General features: G+C 41.0%; 1 protein-coding gene across 5 annotated transcripts in view; it reads left to right on the forward strand.

Moving 5' to 3' along the window:
- PCNX2 (pecanex 2) overlaps positions 1-20036 on the forward strand; it is a 281650-nt gene that overhangs the window by 103930 nt on the left and 157684 nt on the right. For all 5 annotated transcript variants that reach the window (XM_082407553.1, XM_082407550.1, XM_082407549.1 and 2 more), the window contains 2 exons: positions 10392-10501; positions 12080-12176. In XM_082407553.1, the coding sequence (XP_082263679.1) occupies positions 10392-10501; positions 12080-12176 (207 nt within the window). The remainder of the gene's footprint in view (positions 1-10391; positions 10502-12079; positions 12177-20036) is intronic.

Genomic DNA, 20036 nt, shown 5'->3' on the forward strand with positions numbered 1-20036 from the left:
TTCCAGGCCTGCAGTACGAGCAGTGGTGGTCCCAGTAGAGATGGAGGACCATGCTTGTCCTAGCCATGCCAGCAGAAGTTTATCTTCCTTCCAAAGTCCATGGGCAATATTGTCCTTTTGGTGTTCATGTCAATACTTATTTATCCTGAATATAATCAGTTCTGTGGGAAATAGATACTCCCACAATAACTAGTACAGTAAAAGCCTCGGTTTCCTAATGTTTAAAATGAGCGATCCCTGCCTTGAAGGTTTGCTATAATCTGACTGTGACAGTGCATGTAAAGTGGCCAGTCAAGCCGTTGCTCGATACATCTGTACTATTATTGTTGTTGTTCTTTGTGTGTACTTTTCTTCACCCCCAGTTTCATCATGAACTCCTGAAGGTCATGACTATGGTTTATATATGCTTCTTTTCATATTCTGCTAAAGGTCCAGTGTTACATAAAAGATGCTGTATAAACTTTGGATTGAGTAAATGCAGATAACTGAGAAGAAGGGTATGAGACGGAAAGTAAATGGCAGCATTTTCCAAAAAGTTCGTGTGTGTGTGTGTGTAAGTGTGTGTGTGCGCGCGCTTATTTATCTATATCCATCTGTGTTGGATGGTGCCTGTCAGGTAGGTTTGGATGGTACCTGTCAGTCTCTCTTGCTAGTGAATGAGCTAATTTTCCCCCATACCTATTCCAAAAAGTAAAACAGTCTTTTTTTAATCTAGCATTTTAGTTATTTTATTTTATTTCATTTCACTGGCCGCACCGTACGGCACGAGGGGTCTTAGTTCCCCGACCAGGGATCGAACCCGTGCCCCCTGTAGCGGAAGCGTGGCGTCCTAACCACTGGACCACCAGGGAATTCCCAGTAAAATAGTCTTGAATCGTAAGCATATGCTGCTTTTTCACCAAAATGAAGGAAGAGTATGAGGTAAGGAAAACCTACTTTTAGTAGACAGTGAAGTCTTATTCATCCTATCTGTTATACTGATCATTCGTTTATTTACTGAACACATACTGACTGACTGCTGTGAATTAGGCTCAGTGATAGGCCATGGGGCTGCCCCTCTGGGTGTCTAGGGTCTACCAGGAATGTCAGCTGGGGCTGCTACAGGGTGAGCACTGGGTGCTGAGGAGCCCCGAGGGTGCCCGGTGCATGTTTGCAAGTGCCGGCCGGCCGCGTGGTGACCCATGGCCGTGAACTATGAACGGAGTACAGAGTACGAGACTGGGAGACACATCTGATCTTGCCGAGTTCTGGAACTTCAAGGGCACAGATCTCCTTTTACTTAAGTATAAGATTCATGTCGAAATAGTCCTAGAAGTAGGACTTATATCAGAGAGAAGGTGATATGATCTAGATCTTATCTTAGGATGTATGGAAACCTGGATTCAGAAATGCCTGGATATTTAATGGGCTCAGAAAAATCCATTGCTTTTCCCTTAAAAGAAAGTGTGTGAATCTGATATGCAGGGCATAGCAAAGTGAGAACTTGGTCCATTTGCATTCCCTTTATAACCAAACCCTCAGGTAGTTTGCCCTGTAAATTCCATCATAGAGATGTCTAAAATTTTGAAGGGAAAAAAATGCTGAAACTAGGATTCTCTTCAGAAAGTACTTTTATACAAAGCTGAACTTCCCTGTGTATTTTCATCAAAAGAATTCCCAAATGCATATGAAATCTACCACAGAATTGTAGGACTATTAGACAGTTTTATTTCTACCTCATAAAAATATTTCAAAACCTGTGGGAGTTTTATGAGGCCAGCACTCATCTATCCATATCACTCTCAACTCAGGGACCCATGAGACGCCTCTCAAAGCAATTAGGGATGTTAATTTTAAGCACACTGTCACATGGTATACACTTCATTATCAGTGGGTGATAGATTGTTTAAAACCTTATCTCTCTCCAAAAATAAAATATGTATTTGTGTGCATATGTGTCTGAGTAAATAAATTATATGTATATAGTAAAATTCAAGACTAATGTCAATACATGGATGCTTAAAATATGAAAGTTCTTTTAAAAAATCCACTAGAAATGTCAGTCAGTACTTCCTCTCTTCCTTTCTGCTTCTCTTTGCAGAAATAGACTGAGCACTGAACTAAACCTTTCAGATAAGACACCCAGTGCATTTGATCATTTCATTTCAGAATCTCTCTTCAGGTCAGTGGTTCTCTTCTTCCTCAAGTGTCAACATTTTCTTCTTTATCCCAAAATAAAAATGAAAATAAAAACATCCTCAAATGCATTTTTTTTTACTGTATTTCTGACTCAGCAAGCTCAACTCCTGCTAGAAGTTTGGTTCCTAGGTGCTCCTGCGGCTGGAGAAAGTCCCATCAACCTCCCTGTTGGTCTTCTTTTTTTTAATATTTAATTTTATTTATTTTTGGCTGTGTTGGGTCCTCGTTGCTGTGCGTGGGCTTTCTCTAGTTGTGGCAAGCGAGGGCTACTCTTCGTTGCAGTGCACAGGCTTCTCATTGCAGTGGCTTCTCTTGTTGCAGAGTGCGAGTTCTAGGCTCGCGGGCTTCAGTAGTTGTGGCATGTGGGCTCAGTGGTTGTGGCTCGCGGGCTCAGTGGTTGTGGCTCCCGGGCTCTAGAGCACAGGCTCAGTAGTTGTGGCACACGGGCTTAGTTGCTCTGTGGCATGTGAGATCTTCCCGGACCAGGGCTTGAACTCGTGTCCCCTGCGTTGGCAGGCAGACTCTTATCCACTGCGCCACCGGGGAAGGCTCTCCCTGTTGGTCTTTTACAGGATTGCCTCCTGTGCAGGGCACACCTGCCCAAGGAGCCTGGGCAGGGAGACAGGCTTAGGCCCTGGAGGGGGGACGCAGGTGGGGTGACTTAGGACTGAACAGCCTGGAGAGGGATCGGGAGATTAAGGAGAAAGGAATGGAAAAAAGGGACAAAGCCATTTTATCTTGCTGTGTTCCCCCCCACCCTAAATCTTAATTCTGTAGAATGATTCTGAAGAGTTCCTTCTTGTTCTCAGTTTGTTTATTTAGTTGTGTGTGTGTTAAATTGCAGAGATGTTAAAACAGTAATATGTTCCTACACAATGAAAACGTAAGGAGAAAAGCTTTCATCAAGTTTCTCTTCCTTCCTTCTTCCTCAGGCGAGCTTGTCTCTTACCTCTCCATGGAAAATATCTGTGTTTTGAAATAATTTGGAAAAAGGAAATGCTAATATTTTCCTAATTGTACTTTATTGAATCATCAATGTCAGGAAGTTCTTCCTTAAATTACATCCAGATTCCCTTGCTGATGCTGAAGCTTATTTCCTTTAGTTTTATCTTCAGAGTCGATGGCGCCCAGCTGCCTCTCTTCCCAGTGCAGAGAATTACGGGTTGATAAACCATAAAGGTCATTTCCTTTCAGTGTATTTTCTTCATGCTTAACTATTTCCCATTCTTTTATCTGTATATCTATATGCTTAACAGTGGTACCTTTAGAACTGCACCCAGCCGTACCCATCCTGCAGCATATCGAGGCCATGCTTGAATGCAGGGTCATGCAGCATCGAAGCATTTTACCCTTGCATGAGTTGGAATATTCTCTTCCCAAGTTCATTCCCAATCACTTTTACAATCCAGCTCCTTACTCAGTCCTTCATGGAGCTTCCTCTGAGCTCCTCTCAGATGACTTCTTCCTCTGGGCTATCACCCTACCATGTGTTACAACAAACCCCAGCCCAGGCAGTTAACTGAAAAGATGTCTAGCACTATTGAGTGGGGGATGATACTTGAATGAAACAGCCTGTAAAGCTGGAAACTTCTAATTTATAGTGATCCCAAGCCTTTTAATTTTTATTTGTTATTTATTTATTTATTTATTTATTTATTTATTTATTTATTTTGGCTGTGTTGGGTCTTCGTGGCTGCATGCGGGCTTTCTCTAGTTGCGGCAAACAGGGGCTACTCTTCATTGTGGTGCACAGGCTTCTCATTGCAGTGGCTTCTCTTGTTGCGGAGCACGGGCTCTAGGTGCACAGGCTTCAGTAGTTGCAGCACACGGGCTTAGTAGTTGGGGCGCATGGGCTCAGTAGTTGTGGCATGTGGGCTCAGTAGTTGTGGCTCACGGGCTCTAGAGCGCAGGCTCAGTAGTTGCAGTGCACAGGCTTAGTTGCTCTGCAGCGTGTGGGATCTTCCTGGACTAGGGATTGAACCCGTTTCCCCTGCATTGGCAGGAGGATTCTTAACCACTGCACCAAGCCTTTTGAATGGAAAGTCATGAGATGTCCACATACTGTGCACAGTAAGGTGTACAAGTATTTAGGGAGGTGTAAGATACAGTGCACTGAACCAGGGCTTGGTCGGTCTTGCCACCTTTGGTAAGTCTTTTCCATTCTCCCTGTCTTCTTACTTGACCAATAATTTGGTCAAGGGGTGAGGTTGGCTCAGTTATGAGATCTCTCCCAAATCTAGAATAATCTTTACTGAAGATAACATGGTTTTGCAAACTTTGGTATTCTAAACACGAAAAACTAACTCATGTGTATATCCAAATAGTCCTTCCTATCCTTGCTTCCCTGAGAAATTTGCCTCCTATTTTATATATTATGTAACTGTATCTGTTGAAAAAATGAACAACGTTAAGAACTTGGAGCTTGAGGGTATTTCCAGTAGTAAGCCTAAGAAGATCCTGGTGGTCTGCCTTTTTACAATCTGCGCAAGCTCAGGTGAGCCCTGGTTCTTTCTAAGAAAGAGTTGTGTGAAGATCTGAGGTTGAGGGAGAAAACACACAAAGCCACATCTGGAATATGGATTCCTTGCAGTCCTTCACCCCACGCTTCTTCTTGGAAGAAGAAGTACGCCATTCTGGCGCCACCTCACTTTTACATTGTTGAAGAAAATATTCATTCCTTCTGTCCTGTCCCTGCGGCCACAGTGCTGTTCATTCATGTCTAACAATTTATCTTGAAGCTGTTGGTTATGCTCAAAGGAATCACATGTATGGAAGGATGAATGTAGACTTTTACTAATACAGGACAGACAGCAGAAGGAATGCAACAGATTAAAATAACAAATGAGAACTACCCCTAATAAGGTCTGTCAGTTCAGATTGTGCAGCTTGACATAATAATATCAATATCTTGGCAAGGTCAGATTTGCATTTTGTAGAAGACTTCCTGTTTTCTTATTTTCTGTCTGTAGTACAGAAACAGAAGGATATAAGGAATCGACAGAAGTCATTGTTTTTCTCTTGGACTCTCAGAGAAGGACCATACTTAAGGTCAATTCTAATTCTTTTCAGGAAATGTGATTTTGTTGCAGTCCTCAGTCCTCTTATGTATCTGCTCTGGTCTGCATGTTTGTGTTCCCCTAAATTCATATGTTGAAATCCTAACCCCAAAGGTGATGGTATTAAGAGGTGGGGCCTTTGGAAGGTGATTGGGTCATGAGGATGGCACCCTCGTGATTGGTATTAGTGCGCTTCTGAAACAGGCCAGAAAAACGCCCTCTCCCCTTCCATTATATGAAGATATGCCAGCTGTGAACCAGAAGGTGGATTCTCACCAGGCACCAAATCTGCTGGCACCTTATCTTGGCCTTCCCAGCCTCCAGAGCTGTGAGCAGTACATTTCTGCTGTTTATGATATCATATGTCTATGATATTTTGTTATAGCAGCCTGAATCCACTGAGACAGTATCTTAGTAAAGCATATAGTCATAGCAAACATTTATTGAGCATTTTAGACTGGCTACTAAGTATTTTACACACAATATTTCATATAATATTTCCACCAACCCTAAGGGGTATTAGCTAAGATAAGGAAACTGAGGCTTAAACGCTTGCATAGTATCTTTGTGCTAATAATCAGCAGAGTTGGGATTGAAGCTGGCAGTCCTAGCCAGAGCCCATGCTTTTAACTACTGCTCTGCACTGGGAAAGACCAACCTTCTGTGTCTTGAAGATACCTAAATAAAATGATCTGTGCAGTTCCCTTCTTAGGTCTGCATCATAGAGTAAGGCAGTAATGGTTGCTCAAATCCAGGGCATCAGTTCATACATATTTAGTAAGGGCTTTTCAGGGCCTGGACCCTGCACAAGGTGTTCAGAATACACTGGGGTGAAACAGACGAGTCCCTCCTGTCAACGAGCTTGACCATTGGAAAGATCACGGGTTAATCACACAGTCTTTATACAGATCTGTAGTCACAAGCAGAGATAAATGCTGGGAAGTAGAAGGAAGGGGGACAACGTCCCTCTCCTCTAGCCCCAGTGGGAAAATATCTGTTTCCCATTAGATATTTTTACCTCCTGTTCCCTTTTCTACCAACTAATATTTTAGTAGGTAAAGAGGGAGGGTCCCTAAGTACTAGGAGGGGTAGCTGTCCTTTCACGTTTGTACTGCAGAGATTTAATTAAGTAGAGAATAAATGAGAGACGAATTAGATATAAGGGGTATTGGGTGAATCAAAGTAGGTAAACTTAATTATTTAAATATATTTAGTTTGGCTTTAATTTATTCTCTGCAAAGACCATCCCTCATGGGCGCTCTTTCTTTTCCAATTAATAAAAAACTAACATCGACATACTGCTTTGCAGTGTGCAAGGCCATTTCAAATCTCATCAAGGCATTGCAGCAATATTTCAAGAAGGGTGTCATTGTCACCTTTTTTACAGAAGCAGAAGCTGAGCCAATGAGAAGTTGAGTCCCTTCCACAGAATCACTCATTCCAGGAAGTGATGAGCCTGGAATTCACTTCCGCCGATGCGTATTCCCCTGACTTTTTCTTTGTTCCGTGCAGGGACCATTATTTCCATGGTCATGGCTACTAAATCCTTCTCATAGTGATTTTTTTCTAGTGTTTGCATTTTTTATGGGCTGCATGTAAAAGGAAGCCCTCCATCTTCACGAAATTGTGAATAAAACATGCAGCAGAGGCAAACGCAGAGGAATCAGTGGGAGGAAATAGCACTTAGCAGGTTTTTCTCTTTCGGAAAACTTTTTGGCTGTGTTTTTGTAACAGCCTAGTATGAAATGAAAGGGGAGAAGCTGCAGGTGGGTGTCCGGAGCAGGGAGAGGAGGAGCAAACGGGAGGATGGCTGGGGTCAGCTCCATCCACGCACAGCACCCCCGAGCCCAGCTTGGTCCTCGAGAAGCCCCTGCAGGGGAAGGACCGTGTTCTCCACATTTCTTCTGTGCGGGGCTCCACTTAAACGCCAATCCCTGGACTCACTGGAGCCTCTGCTTCCTGCCTGGTGAGCACCCAGCACCAGGCACCTCACCGTCCATCACCTGTCACACCTTATTGCAATTACTTATGTTCTTCCCTCCCCAGACACCTGTGCTGTCCTCCTCAGATGTGTGCTCCTTGGTGCCTGACATGTAGGAAGTGGCCAGTAAATGTTTCATGAATGAACTTTCAAGAAAGAATAAAATTCCCAAGTTCCAGAATAAATTGTCTGTTATTGGGGGTGCTGTTTGAATGAAAAAATTAGTTTTCAGGTCATGAGATACCTTCCCTCTAATAGTCTAATCATTTCTGTGGCATTTCACTGCCTGATCCACATTTGATCTAAGGTACTTAATTTCTTCATCCTCTTTTCTTGCTGAAACATTTTTTTCCACGCAGGTCATAGAAGACGGACTGGTGTAATCATGAAAACTGAAACCTCATTCTCTCAAGGATAGGTTGATGTGCTAACATTGGTGCCAAGTACAGGGAAGAGATGCAAACTGCCCCTCCACAGGGAGTCCAGAGGGGGCAAGTCCTACCCATGCCCATAAGAGGAGTGAGATATCTTAAATGCTGAAGTAAACGTGTTTAACGATGGTTCTGAGGCAAGGGGAGAGCTTCTATCTGCCTGGGAAATCAGGGAGACAGCACCAGGCAGGTGGGGCTTCTTATACTGGGCACTGAAGCCTGGGTAGGAGTTCACCAGGCAGAGGGGAGTGGACTGGGGTCAGAGTGGAAGAGCTCTCTGGGCAGATGCAACTTTGTGTGTGAAGGCAGGGGGCCAGGAAGCAACACATCTTTATGGTTTTGCTGCTGTGCATCTACTAAATGTGCAGAAGGAGGCTTAAAAGTTGAACTAGGGCCGGCTCCTAATTGGCTTAGGTAGCTTCCTGTGGAGTAGATTTCTTCGGTAGGCAATGAGGAATCGCTGAAAAATACTCAGTGAAGGGCAATCGTGATTGATTTGCCTTTTATGGGAAGAGGACCACTCTTTTGTAATGTGGAGGGTGATCGTGGAGTCTGTGGAGTGGGGAGGGATATGGAGATTGCATAGATCTTCCCACTATGAAGCTATTAGCAGTAGCCCCGGAACAAGGCAGTGGATGCCTGACCCAGTACGATGCAATGAAAGGAAGGGACAGATTGGAGATGCATTGAAAGATGCATCGGTAACACATTAGGACCAGCTGACTGTGGGGATGACGGAGAGGAAACAGCCCAGGACAGTCTGGCTCAGAGCCCTGGGTACCAGTCACCAAGAAGGGGCTGCATTGAACCGTCTCATACCAAAAACTTAAAAAAATGGCCCAGCGTACAGAAAAGTACCCTTGCAGCAACCCCTGCCTATGTATGATTTTCCCTTTCTAAAGAAGAGGAAACTAACACAGTGCTCAGAGATGTTAAGTAACTTAGCCAAGGCCACACAGCTCATCCCTGGCAGGACCAGGATTCAAATCCAGGTCTGCCCAGCTAGAAGCCCATGCTGTGAGGAGGTGCTGTACCCGCGGGGGAGGGGCTGCCCCACGTGACAGATGCATTGGCTGGTGAGGAGCCTCTTACAAGGCTGGCGGGCACTGAAGGAGAGAAGAGAGCGCCATGGCTTTCCAGGGTAACTGGGGGGAGGGGGCCTTTGAATTTTATTTTTTTAATTTTTTAATTTTAATTTTTTGGTTTTCCTTTTAAACTTTTATCTTATTTTATTGACGTATAGTTGATTTACAGTGTTGTGTTAGTTTCGTAAAGATGCCAGCAACTTCAGCATCTTTATAGGCAGGGCAGCAGGAACCAATGAAAAGAGGGGATGTCTGTCCTCCAACCAGGCGATGTCTGTGGAATAAGAGGAGGACTTCATGGGCATGAGGGGAGGGAAGGGCCCCTCTCCCTGGGCACAGGAAGTGGAGGGTGCTTTGCCGAAGGCAACTCCAAAGGGAAGACAAGAGGGAAGTGGAGACCGCTTTTAATACCGGAACTTGTTGGCAAAATTGATGGTGAAGAATCCAGAAAATCACAGATATAGCCCTGGTGCCTTGGGGACCTGGGAGATTCCCTGCGCCAGTACTCGGGGCGCTGACCTGGGAGCTTGGAGGACGCCCTTGGTGGAGGCTGGGCGCCCGAAGGTGTGTAAGGAGCCAGCCCCGCCTCCTGACTGCCCAGCTACAGGTTCCGCGGCCCCCGAGAGGCTGGGTCCCTTTGGTTCCTTCCAGGTGCTGCTCTCCCAGGCCCTGGACCTTCACTGGCGCATTTTAACGTCTAGGAAAGGGAAGCCTGCGAAAATAAATAAAACCCCTCGCTCTACCCAGTGTAACATTAGCTCCTCCAGCGTATCTGAGCAGTTACAAGTGTGATCTGAGCACACCTGACTCTTTCACTTGTATTTTTGATTTTAAGCATAATGAACAATTTGTTCTTCTCAAATAAGACACTTGGTGAGTTAAGGGATTCAAATCTTCGGAGAGAAACCTTGGAGTCCTTTTCTAGATCCCAGCTTTTGGCAGATTCTGTTGATGGAGGTTGGAAAGGCTAGATATATAGAAGTTTCCTTCTTTGTGTACAAAGGCATGATGCTTGTATCTGGAAGACGAGCTGGGTCCCAGGTCACCATGCTGCTCACCGTGGGAAGGCGTATTCCCTGCGTCTGTTCGCCCTGGGTACAGTGCCTTGGTTACTGGCATCTGGGCTTCTATCTGATTAATCGTGACGTATCTTGCTGTTTTCTTTCAGATCATTTTTCTCTTTCTACATGGGGGTCTCAGTCCACTAGTTGATTGGATCTCTATTGCCATATTGACATGTCTACTACCTTTTGAATAAATAAACATTAAATAAACATTAAGAAATACAATTTTATGTCATTATTATTATATTTCATTCAAAAGAGGCAACACATGTTTAATGTTACATCTTATAAAAATCCTAAACTGAATTTCAGAAAAGGTGAAGTTAATGTATTTTCATAAATATGCACAGTTTGTTTCAAATGTGCCCCCCCCGCCCCCCATCGCCAATCCCTTGTCAAAATCAATGCTTGTACATTCACAGGCAAGGTTTCTGGCGAGCCATCAGGTGCTTGGATGTCCACTGGCAGGAGTGATCACAGGGCACCGCGTCCGTCCAGCTGGACCTCAGGGACACCTGCTAAGCGTTTCCTAGAATGCGATCCTGCTCTTTTGCACCCAGGCGTGGAGTGACTTGGCTCTCTGCTCTTTTGCTCAGGAACCCTGGAGCACGCAGCACACCCCAGCGCTGTTTTCAGCCTTCTGTGGCCTCTTGGTCGCGCTTTCCTACCATCTGAGCCGACAGAGCAGCGACCCCTCTGTGCTCCTGTGAGTAACACAGACACACACACCAGACACACACGCAGCCGTCCCCTGGTCCTGCAGCCGTGCTCTCTCATCCGGTGCTCATGGTGCTTGGTCTCTTCCCCCGTTAAACCAGCTGGCCCCTGGGCGATGGTGGGAGAAATGCAGGACTGACCAGAAATGAATGAAAATCAGGGGTCAAGTTCTAGGGCACATTTAACCTTTGCTCTGGTGCTTTTGGAGTGAAATTCGCAAGGCCAGGAACAGATGGCCTCTTGCACCCAAGCACTGTCTTTGACTTTCCCTTGGTGAGTCATATGAGAAGCACCAACCTTCACAAGTACCCTCTCTGGGTCCACAAAGTGGCATCGCTGCCTTTATGCCAGGCAGCTACCCTGGGGAGACTAGACTGGCATCTCTGAAAGGAAAAGTTTTGTTCTGTTGTTTTTTGTTCTTAGTATGGCAGTGCCCTCTGGATTTAAAGTGAAGTATGTGCCAAAGTTTTAAAAGGCGTTTAATAATAACGCTTAGTCCCTTGAAAATATACTTTCCAATCTTCCCTTTATTTGTTATCTTTCAAGTTTTTGATAAATATGCACTTTGGAACTGAAAACCCTTTATGTGATGCCATAGTTTCAGGGACCAGTCAATCAATCCAGTTAGTCAATCAATCATCTCATGTAATTTCTCCACGTTTATGGGAGATATTGACTTAAGATAACCATAACTGTTTGGGGGGCAGAAAAGTTATAATTTTAGGCTGTCAGGTACAGCAAGATGAAAGGCATGGAAAATGGGGAAAGGTTAAATGTCGATGGCACAAATTTTCATATCAAATATTGTACTGTATTTTGGTCTGGCCGAAGTAGAGAATCTCCGTGAGCTTAGCTAGCTGTTGGCAATCGGGGGTACGGATATCTCCTGTGGTCCTCAACAGCTTTACAGTAAGTCCCCTACACAGGAACCTTCAAGTTGCGAACTTTCAAAGATGCAAACGTGTGTTCGTGTGTCCAATCACGTCAGGCGTGCGTGAAATTGCACCTTGCCCTCCGTCTCCTGTTGCTGATGTACGATCCTTCAGCTCTACCATCTCCCACGTCCTCTCCCCACCCCAGTCAGTACCTCTTCTTGCCTGTTCACTCGATGCCAGCCCCTGTATGCCAGCTGTTGTCCTGGACTACAGTACTTTTCAAGGGACTGTACTGTAAGATTAAACATGTTTTCTTTATTTTTTGTGTCTGTTTTTTATGTATTATTTGTGTGAAAAGTATTATAAACCTATTACAGTACAGTCCTGGATAACCGATTGTGTTAGTTGGGTACCTAGGCTAACTTTGTTGGACTTAGGAATACGCTCTTGGAACGGAACTCGTTCGTATGTAGGGGACTTACTGTAATTAGGATGGAATTTGAAGTTTAACCGTTGGCTTTGTGGTCACTTGAACATGCACCTCTTTTTCTTTATTATGAATTATCTAAAGGAGAGCGCGCTGGCTTTTGTCACTTGTGAGTGTGAGGTCTAAGGTGAAGCTGTTTACCTCAAACCTTGGAATAGGCACATATTTTAGAAAGTAAAACCTGTGTGTGTTTTTCCATTTTCAGGTCCTTTATTCAGTGCAGATTGCTTCATAAGTTTTTACATCAAAATCTGGAAGAGTTGGCTGCAGACCCTCTCCCCAAGAAGATGAAAGATTCTGTGGTGAGACACTTGTGTTGTATAATGTATGCAGGGGCACCACTTGACTTGGTGTGGAATAGACCATGAGCTACCTGCCCGGCGTGGACCCTTTGAGCCTCTGGAGGGTGGATGCTGTGTACACCTGCCACAGGTGCTCACTTGGTCCTCAAGTGATGCAGTTTGCCTGGATATTCAAATGAGCCCTGTTCAGGCAATTCCGCCCATTGCTGGCCCCAAGCAGCAGGTGGGATGGGCGTGAAGAAAAGCTTGTCAATTAAACATTCCGCCAAACTGCATTCTTGATGTGCCCTGCCCACCCCGCTACCGCTGTCCTCTCCACATCTTCGCCTTAGCCTCGTGCTGAGCTCAGGGAACTCTCTCCTGGGTCTTTTGGTTCAAGGTTGACATCTGTAAATCCCTTGGGAGGGGCGCTTGGGCTTTAGACTTATGTCTGGGATGTTGCAGAAGGAGCCACCATATTGGTTGGAGCGCAGGAGAGGAAAAGGAAGGAGGAAAAGAAGGAAGAAAGAAAGAAAGAAAAGGCTGTGAAAGAATGATGCTATTTCTCTGTTCACCAGGGAAATGGCTTGGAGCAGGTATATCTCTTTGGTATCAACTTCCAAACCTTAATAGTTTGAAAAGCAATGCTCGTTGGTCACATGATCTCCCATTCGAGTACTGAGCTTGGAGCAGTCTGCTGTCTCCCAGCCATGCTTTTCCTGTATTTTTAAGAATGACAGATCAAAGGAAAAGCAGTTAATGGGCTATTGATTGCAAGCTCCTCTAGGAGCCATGTCTCATTTGTCCCGGTCTCCACAGTATCTGTGCCTCATGCCTAGTGGATGCTCAGTCCATTCCATTGAATTTAGATGAGTTATCTTGCAATCCACCATTTCGAGACAATGTGCGAGACTCATAGCCAACATGATAGCATTTAAAAGAATTCATACTCAGACCTCTGTGCCTTTGAGTGTGGTTACAATTCAGGCTAAAGCATTGAGGCTTGTTTGTCACCACAGGGAATGAAAACACAAATCACTAGGAATAAGGGTTCGTTAATTGCTGAATTTAATTTTTTCCTTCTAGTTTTATTGAGGTATAATTGACATTCAGCACTGTGTAATTGTGTCATAAAGGCTGAGATACACTTGAAAGCAAGGTGTGAGGTGAAGCTTCCAGAGCTGATGAGATGGCAGATAACAGAGAAGACATTTGACATTCAAATGTAGTATCAACAACCTGACCTCTAATATTTATACCAGGAAACTTAGAGGGACGAGATCAAACTCACATTCCCAGATCGATTTCTATGAAAGTCCTGGGGGGCCCGAAGTCTACCCAAGAGTTTCCCATGGATATTTGAAAAAACTATCCCCACAAATGTTCCTTGATTTCATGAATGATGAAGATGCTTTCTCATTTATTGCAGTAAAAATAATGTATAAATTACAATGAAATCTGACAAGAAATTTGCCTAGCAGACATTTCATTAGCATGATTAGCCGTGATGGGTTAGGTGTTGCCTTACTTGGTTTTAATATACTTTGAAATGCTTTGTACCATGTAGAGCACATAACTTGTAGGTGATTTAATATGATGTGTGTGTGTTCATCTCTCTGAAAAGTCTTCTCATCTAATTATAATATTTTCACGAGGCTCTCAGGTTCAGCTTTTACATTTTGATGTATAATACCTTTTATGTCATAGTGCAGCGAGGAAATTTCCCTCCTTGTTTCTGATTTTGTTTCTTTATGTCTCTCTCTGGCTCTCTTATTCTCTCTTTGTCTCTCTCTCTCTCTCCCCTTACATTTTAGTTTATATGAGAAACCCCTAGGGAGCCTCATTTGATCTGTTTTCCAGCCCTTCCTTCTATTCTGATTCACTTGGCCTGGGGCAGGGCCTGGGGATCTGCATATTTATGAGACTGTCCACCCAGGTGATTCTGTTCAGGGGACCCACAGACTGTGCTTTAAGGGACATTGATCTAGAAATGGAGATAACCAGAGCTCTGTCAGTGGGTTTATTCTATATGAGCAGCACAAGTTATGCATGCAAAGTTTATTACCACAGTTCAATGGTTAATAAAAATATAAACTTTCCACTAGTGGTTTGCCAGGTTAGTCTTTTTCCATATGCCTTATTAGCATGGTCTTTCCATTTGTACCCTCACTCATTTTCATCACTTTCAATGTTTTTTTTTTTAATAGATCTTTATTGGAGTATAATTGCTTCACAGTACCGTGTTAGTTTCTGTTGCACAGCAAAGTGAATCAGCCATAGGCATACACATGTCCCCATATCCCCTCCCTCTTGAGCCTCCCTCCCACCCTCCCTATCCCACCCCTCTAGATCATCATCGCAAAGCACCAAGCCCATCTCCCTGTGCTATGCTGCTGCTTCCCACTAGCTAACTATCGCATTCAGATTTGTTACTTTCATTGTATCTAGAAACAAACAAACAAACAAAATTAATTTTTATCTGTATTATTCAGACAGCCTCTTTTAAACAATTGGTTGTATCACATAGATTTTTCCAGCCCCATGCTGTCTAAATCTGCTGGGTGTGTAGTGTTGGATCAGGGCTTCTTAAACTTCTTTTTAGGGTTGGAGCATGAAGTGTTACATAAAATGCCACAGTGGATTTAAAACATTCTGTGTACTAAGAGCTAATAGAGTTATTGGCTAAACATGCATGGATTTATCATTAAAATAGGCAACAAAACATTAATTTTATTGAATAGTGTTTTAGAAATTCTGGCTAATGTTAAGTCCTGAAAGAGAAAAAAGTGTAGATTACATTATTGCATACGTATAGAATGCATAGAAGAGTTTATTGAAGTCGACTGTGATTAGTAAGAGAATTCATAAATACCACTAGAGACAAGAAAAAATCAGAAAAACAAGAGCATTCTAACATATCAGAAATAACCATAGAAGATATAATGAAAACATGATTGAACTCACGATAGCAACAAAATATATGAGTTGATAATAGAATGATTTTAACAAGTAGTGTCAGAAATAAAGAAAGCTACAGCAGTCTATTAAAATGTAAATGAAGTTCTGAATAAGTGGTGATAAACAGACATAACCTGATTTTGGATGGGAAGGCTGAAATTTCTTAAATGCCAATTCTTTCTAATAAATTTATAGGTTTACTATAGTTCAAGACAGTTCTGAAGGAATTATATTCACAACTTGGGGAAATAATTCTAAGGTTCATTTAGAAGTATAGCAGTTAATAATAGCTTAAAAAATCTGAAAAAGAAGAATAAGAAAGAGGAACTTAGCACTCTGTGGTTTAAAGTACATTATAAAGATTGAGTAATCAGGAAAAAATATGAGACTCATCCAAGATTAGAGAATGGGATTAGTGAGTCAGTAAAACACAGAAAAGAGACAAATTATTATATGAATTTATTATGTGAAAATTAAATGTCACAATCAAGAATTGATTATTCAGTGTATGGTGTTGAAGTAGTTTTTTAGCAGTGGGATGTGAAAAAGAATTTCATGTGCTAATCCCTCCCCAGACACCAAGTTAGAGAGGGGGAAGGAGAGATCAAATGATACTTTTCCATCTCTGGTATTTTGCATCTCTGGTATATTAAGTTACTATAACCAAACTCTTCTGATTAATACTGAAAATTCTGAATAAAATACAAAAAAGTCTTTCTTAGGAGGATGGGATTAACATGTACACACTACTATATATAAAATAGATATTAAACAAGGACCTACTGTAGAGCACAGGGAACTATACTCAATACCTTGTAATAATCTATAAGTGAAAAATTCTGAAAAAAATACATATATACATATATGAATCACTTTGCTGTATACCTGAAATTAACATGGCATTGTAAATCAACTATAGTTCAATAAAATAAAATAAAATGAAAAAATCTTTCTTAAATGTGACAAAAAACTGACAAAATAGTAAGGAATTATCAAGTCAGAATTTAAGTGAAAAAGGGAACCTTCACATCTGCCTAACCAGGGGACCTTGAGCCTTGGTTTTCAGCCCTCGAACTGTGGGGAAGAGAAATGAAAGCCCAAGCCTGCCAAAGTGGGTGTCCAAGGGGAGACCATCTGCTCATCAAGCTGGGACACTAAGGGTCCAATCTCAGTGGAAGAATGAACCAGAAGGAATCCATTCCACCCTCCACAGTGCCAGGGGAATGCAAGCAAACTCGCTCCAAGGTTGAACAAAAGAATCATTTCCACTGATTTGCAGTACAAGTGCTAACATCTGGATGGTACAAACCCCCTCAATTTATGAATGTAGCTTAACGTGGCCCCCAACTGGAAATACCTCATGACAAAAAAACAAAAACGAAAACACATGAATCCTCTCTAAAGGATTCCTTCCTCCTAGGTCTCCAAGCATTCCCAAAACCAATTTTCTAAGGGATATGAGCAGCTTTCAATAAAAAATTTAAAACTACACAGAAAAACAAAGAACCAGCAGAAATAGGTTTGCAAACACTTCAGATATTGGAACGATCAGATGTAGATTTGAAACAACTCTACTTACTGTGTTTAAAGAAGTAAAAGGCTTAAAATTTATAGACAACAGAAAATATATCAAATGATCCAGAATGTTTGAAAGAGAACCAGAGAGTCCTTCCTAAACAAACAAAATGAAGCAATTAAAGTAAACACACACACACACACACACACACACACACACACACACACACACACGAGATTAGATACCTCTGAAGAGAGAATTAGTGAACTGAAAGATCAAGACAGAAGAAAGTATCCAGAATGCAACACTGATAGACAAAAAAATTAGGAAATATGAAACAGAGATGCAGAGATGTGAAGGATGGAGTAAGAAGATATAATATATATCTAATCAGAATTCCAGAAAAAAGGGAGAGAGACTGAAGCATAATGAATATTTGATGAGATAATATTTGACTATTTACCATAACTGATGAAAGACACTGATCAGAGATTTAAGAATTCTGGTGAATCATAAGCAGGATAAATTAAAGAAGAATCCACAATGAACAAAACATAGTGAAACTGCAGTACACCAAAGATACAGACCATCTTAAATTGGTTAAACAGAATGAACAGATTACATGCAAATGAATGACAGCCTCAATGCTCCGTTATCAAAAGCAATAGTAGAAACCAGAAGACAGCTTGATAGATTTGAAGTTCTGTAAAGCAAGTAACTGCCAAGCTAGAATTCTATGCCCAGTGAAAATATCTTTCAAGAATGAGGACAAAATAAAAGTATTTTAGAAAAATGCTGAGAGATTCTCACTGAATGTAATTCTGAAGGATAGTGTTCAACAGAAAGTGATCTCAGATGGTCTAATTTGCAAGAAAGCACAAAGAGAAGAGAAAGTGGCAAATACATTAGTAAATCTAAATAAAGTTTAACTGTATAAAACAGTAGTGAGTGTATGGTTGGCTTAAAAAATGTAAAGTAGAATTGAAATATGTGAATACAATAACATACAAGTTTGGATGGGAGGAGAAATAGACTCCAAGACTTGAAAGTTCTTAGTAATGTCCAGAAGATGGATTAAAATATTGATTAAATTTAGACTGTGATAAGTTAAGCCTGCATGTTGGATTGTCTAGTATAACTACTAAAGGAATAGAAACAAAGCATGTAAGTTCCAACCCTGTACAGAAGGAAAAAAGGAATGAAAAAAAATAGAATTTCTTCTAAGTAACAAAATATAGTAGGACTCCTCTGTTACGCTATACTTAAAAGTCAATTCTAGATGGATTATACACCTAAATATGAGGTGACAAATCCTGAAACACTTAGAATCATAATAAAGGAAATTATCTTTATGATATCAGGGTAGGAAAAAATTTTAAAAAAACACAAAAATTCAAATTCATTAAAATTATGACCTTTGATTTATCAAATAATACAGAAAAAAGACTTAAAAAAACAAGCCACAGAATGGGAAACAATTTTTAAAATATATATAGTTGATAAAGCACTAGTGTCATGATGAAATATAAAATTCTTATAAATCAGTAAGAAAGTCTGATATCTCAATTAAAAGTGGGTAAATATAAATGGCCCAAACATGACTATATATGCAATCTAATTACTAATCAGGGAACTCCAAACTACACCCACACTGAGTTACCATTTCACACCAACCAGACTGACAAAAAATTAAAGTTCTCACAATACTAAGTGTTGACAAAAGTGTGGCACAAGGGAACTCTCATGCACTGCTGGTGTTAGTGTAAATTAGTATATCTGTTTTGGAAGCAGTCTGGTATTATAAAATTGAAGCTATATATACATTACAGCTAGCAATTCTACTTCTAAATACATATTTATCCTGGAGCAAATCTTGCACATTTGTACCAAAATACACATATAAGATTGCTCATCATAGCATTTGTTCATAAGAGCCCCAAACTGAAGCCACTGGAAATTCCACCCACATTAGAATGTCCTCTACAGCAAAGGAAAAGACCTTACTAGAGCTATATATGGTGAATTTTAACCACACAATGTTGAGCAAAGGAAGCAAGACACAAACAGATACGTACAGTATGGTGCCGTCTGTTGGGAAGAAGTAGGCAAACTAAGCTGCTTACAATTGCATACATAAGTAGCAAACATTCTTTTTTTTAAAGCAAGAAAATGATTTTCATCAATCAGGATAGTTGATAGGGAACCCCAAGAGGGGAAAGAAGGATTTATGATCAGGGAACCACATACAAGGGGCTTTTTGGGGGCTGGGAATGCTAGATTTCCTTCAACCAGGAGGTGGTCACTGAGGCATTCACTTTACAATTATTCTTAAATTGTACATATTTATTTTATACATTTTTCTGTATGCATGGCTCGCATTTTTAAAAATGTAAAAGAAATTTTCAATAAAGAGCATGAAATAAATTCAAACATTCAAATTCAAGAAAGCAAATGATTCCCCAGACCATGGAATCTATAAGATAAAAGTAACACACACGTGCGTGCGTGCACACATACACACAGATTTGAGTGCGTAAAAATTTTAAATTTCTATATGTAAAAGCAATAAAATGCAAATAATTTGGTAAAAATATTTGTTACAAATTTGATAAAAGTTAAGTATCTTTCTTGTACCAACTACTTTTACAATTTGATTTTTTAAACTCTATAAGCAAATGATATTAATATATACATTTCATTTAGGAACAATATTTAGTAGGTAAATGTATGAAGTATATCTACACTTCTTATAAAGAAATGCAGGTTAAAATAAGATGGCATTTTTTGTTCCACTCAATTAGCACAGGATAAATTAATGATATTGCCAATTGTGACAAGATGAGATCTCTTAGACATTGTATTTGTGTAAATTATTACAATCATCTGGTAAGGCATAATTTAATCAAGAATTGTGAAACATTCATAACCTGTGATATAGTAAATCTCTGTCATAGTTTTTCTAGAGAATTAATTCAAAATATGAAAAAAGAATTAGGTGCAAAAAGATAATGATTGCAGCATACTTCATTAGGGTAAAAAATGGAAGGCAACCTAATATCTAGCAGTTAGGAAAAGTTTGCATTCAGTTTCACTCACTAAATTAATACTTTGAGTGTCCACTATGACACTGTTTTGTGTATGTATCTGTATGTATGTGTATGGCATCACAAGATGGAAAATTATTTAGCCAGTAAGATACTATTAGTAAGTCTATACAATAATATTTATAATGGTTACAAAAGAAACTACTGTTGAAAAAGGTAGAAAATTATATGTACACTAAGATTAGACCTTTGTGAAACATTCATAGAAAAACCATATACATTTGTGTTTACAGCTAGAACTATGATTCAGCATCCACAGGCAAAAATACTGGCCCAGAAAACACAGCAACAATCTCTGAGGTC

This window comes from Balaenoptera borealis, assembly GCF_965194805.1.
Source record: "Balaenoptera borealis genome assembly, chromosome: 10".
Classification (NCBI taxonomy): domain Eukaryota; kingdom Metazoa; phylum Chordata; class Mammalia; order Artiodactyla; family Balaenopteridae; genus Balaenoptera; species Balaenoptera borealis.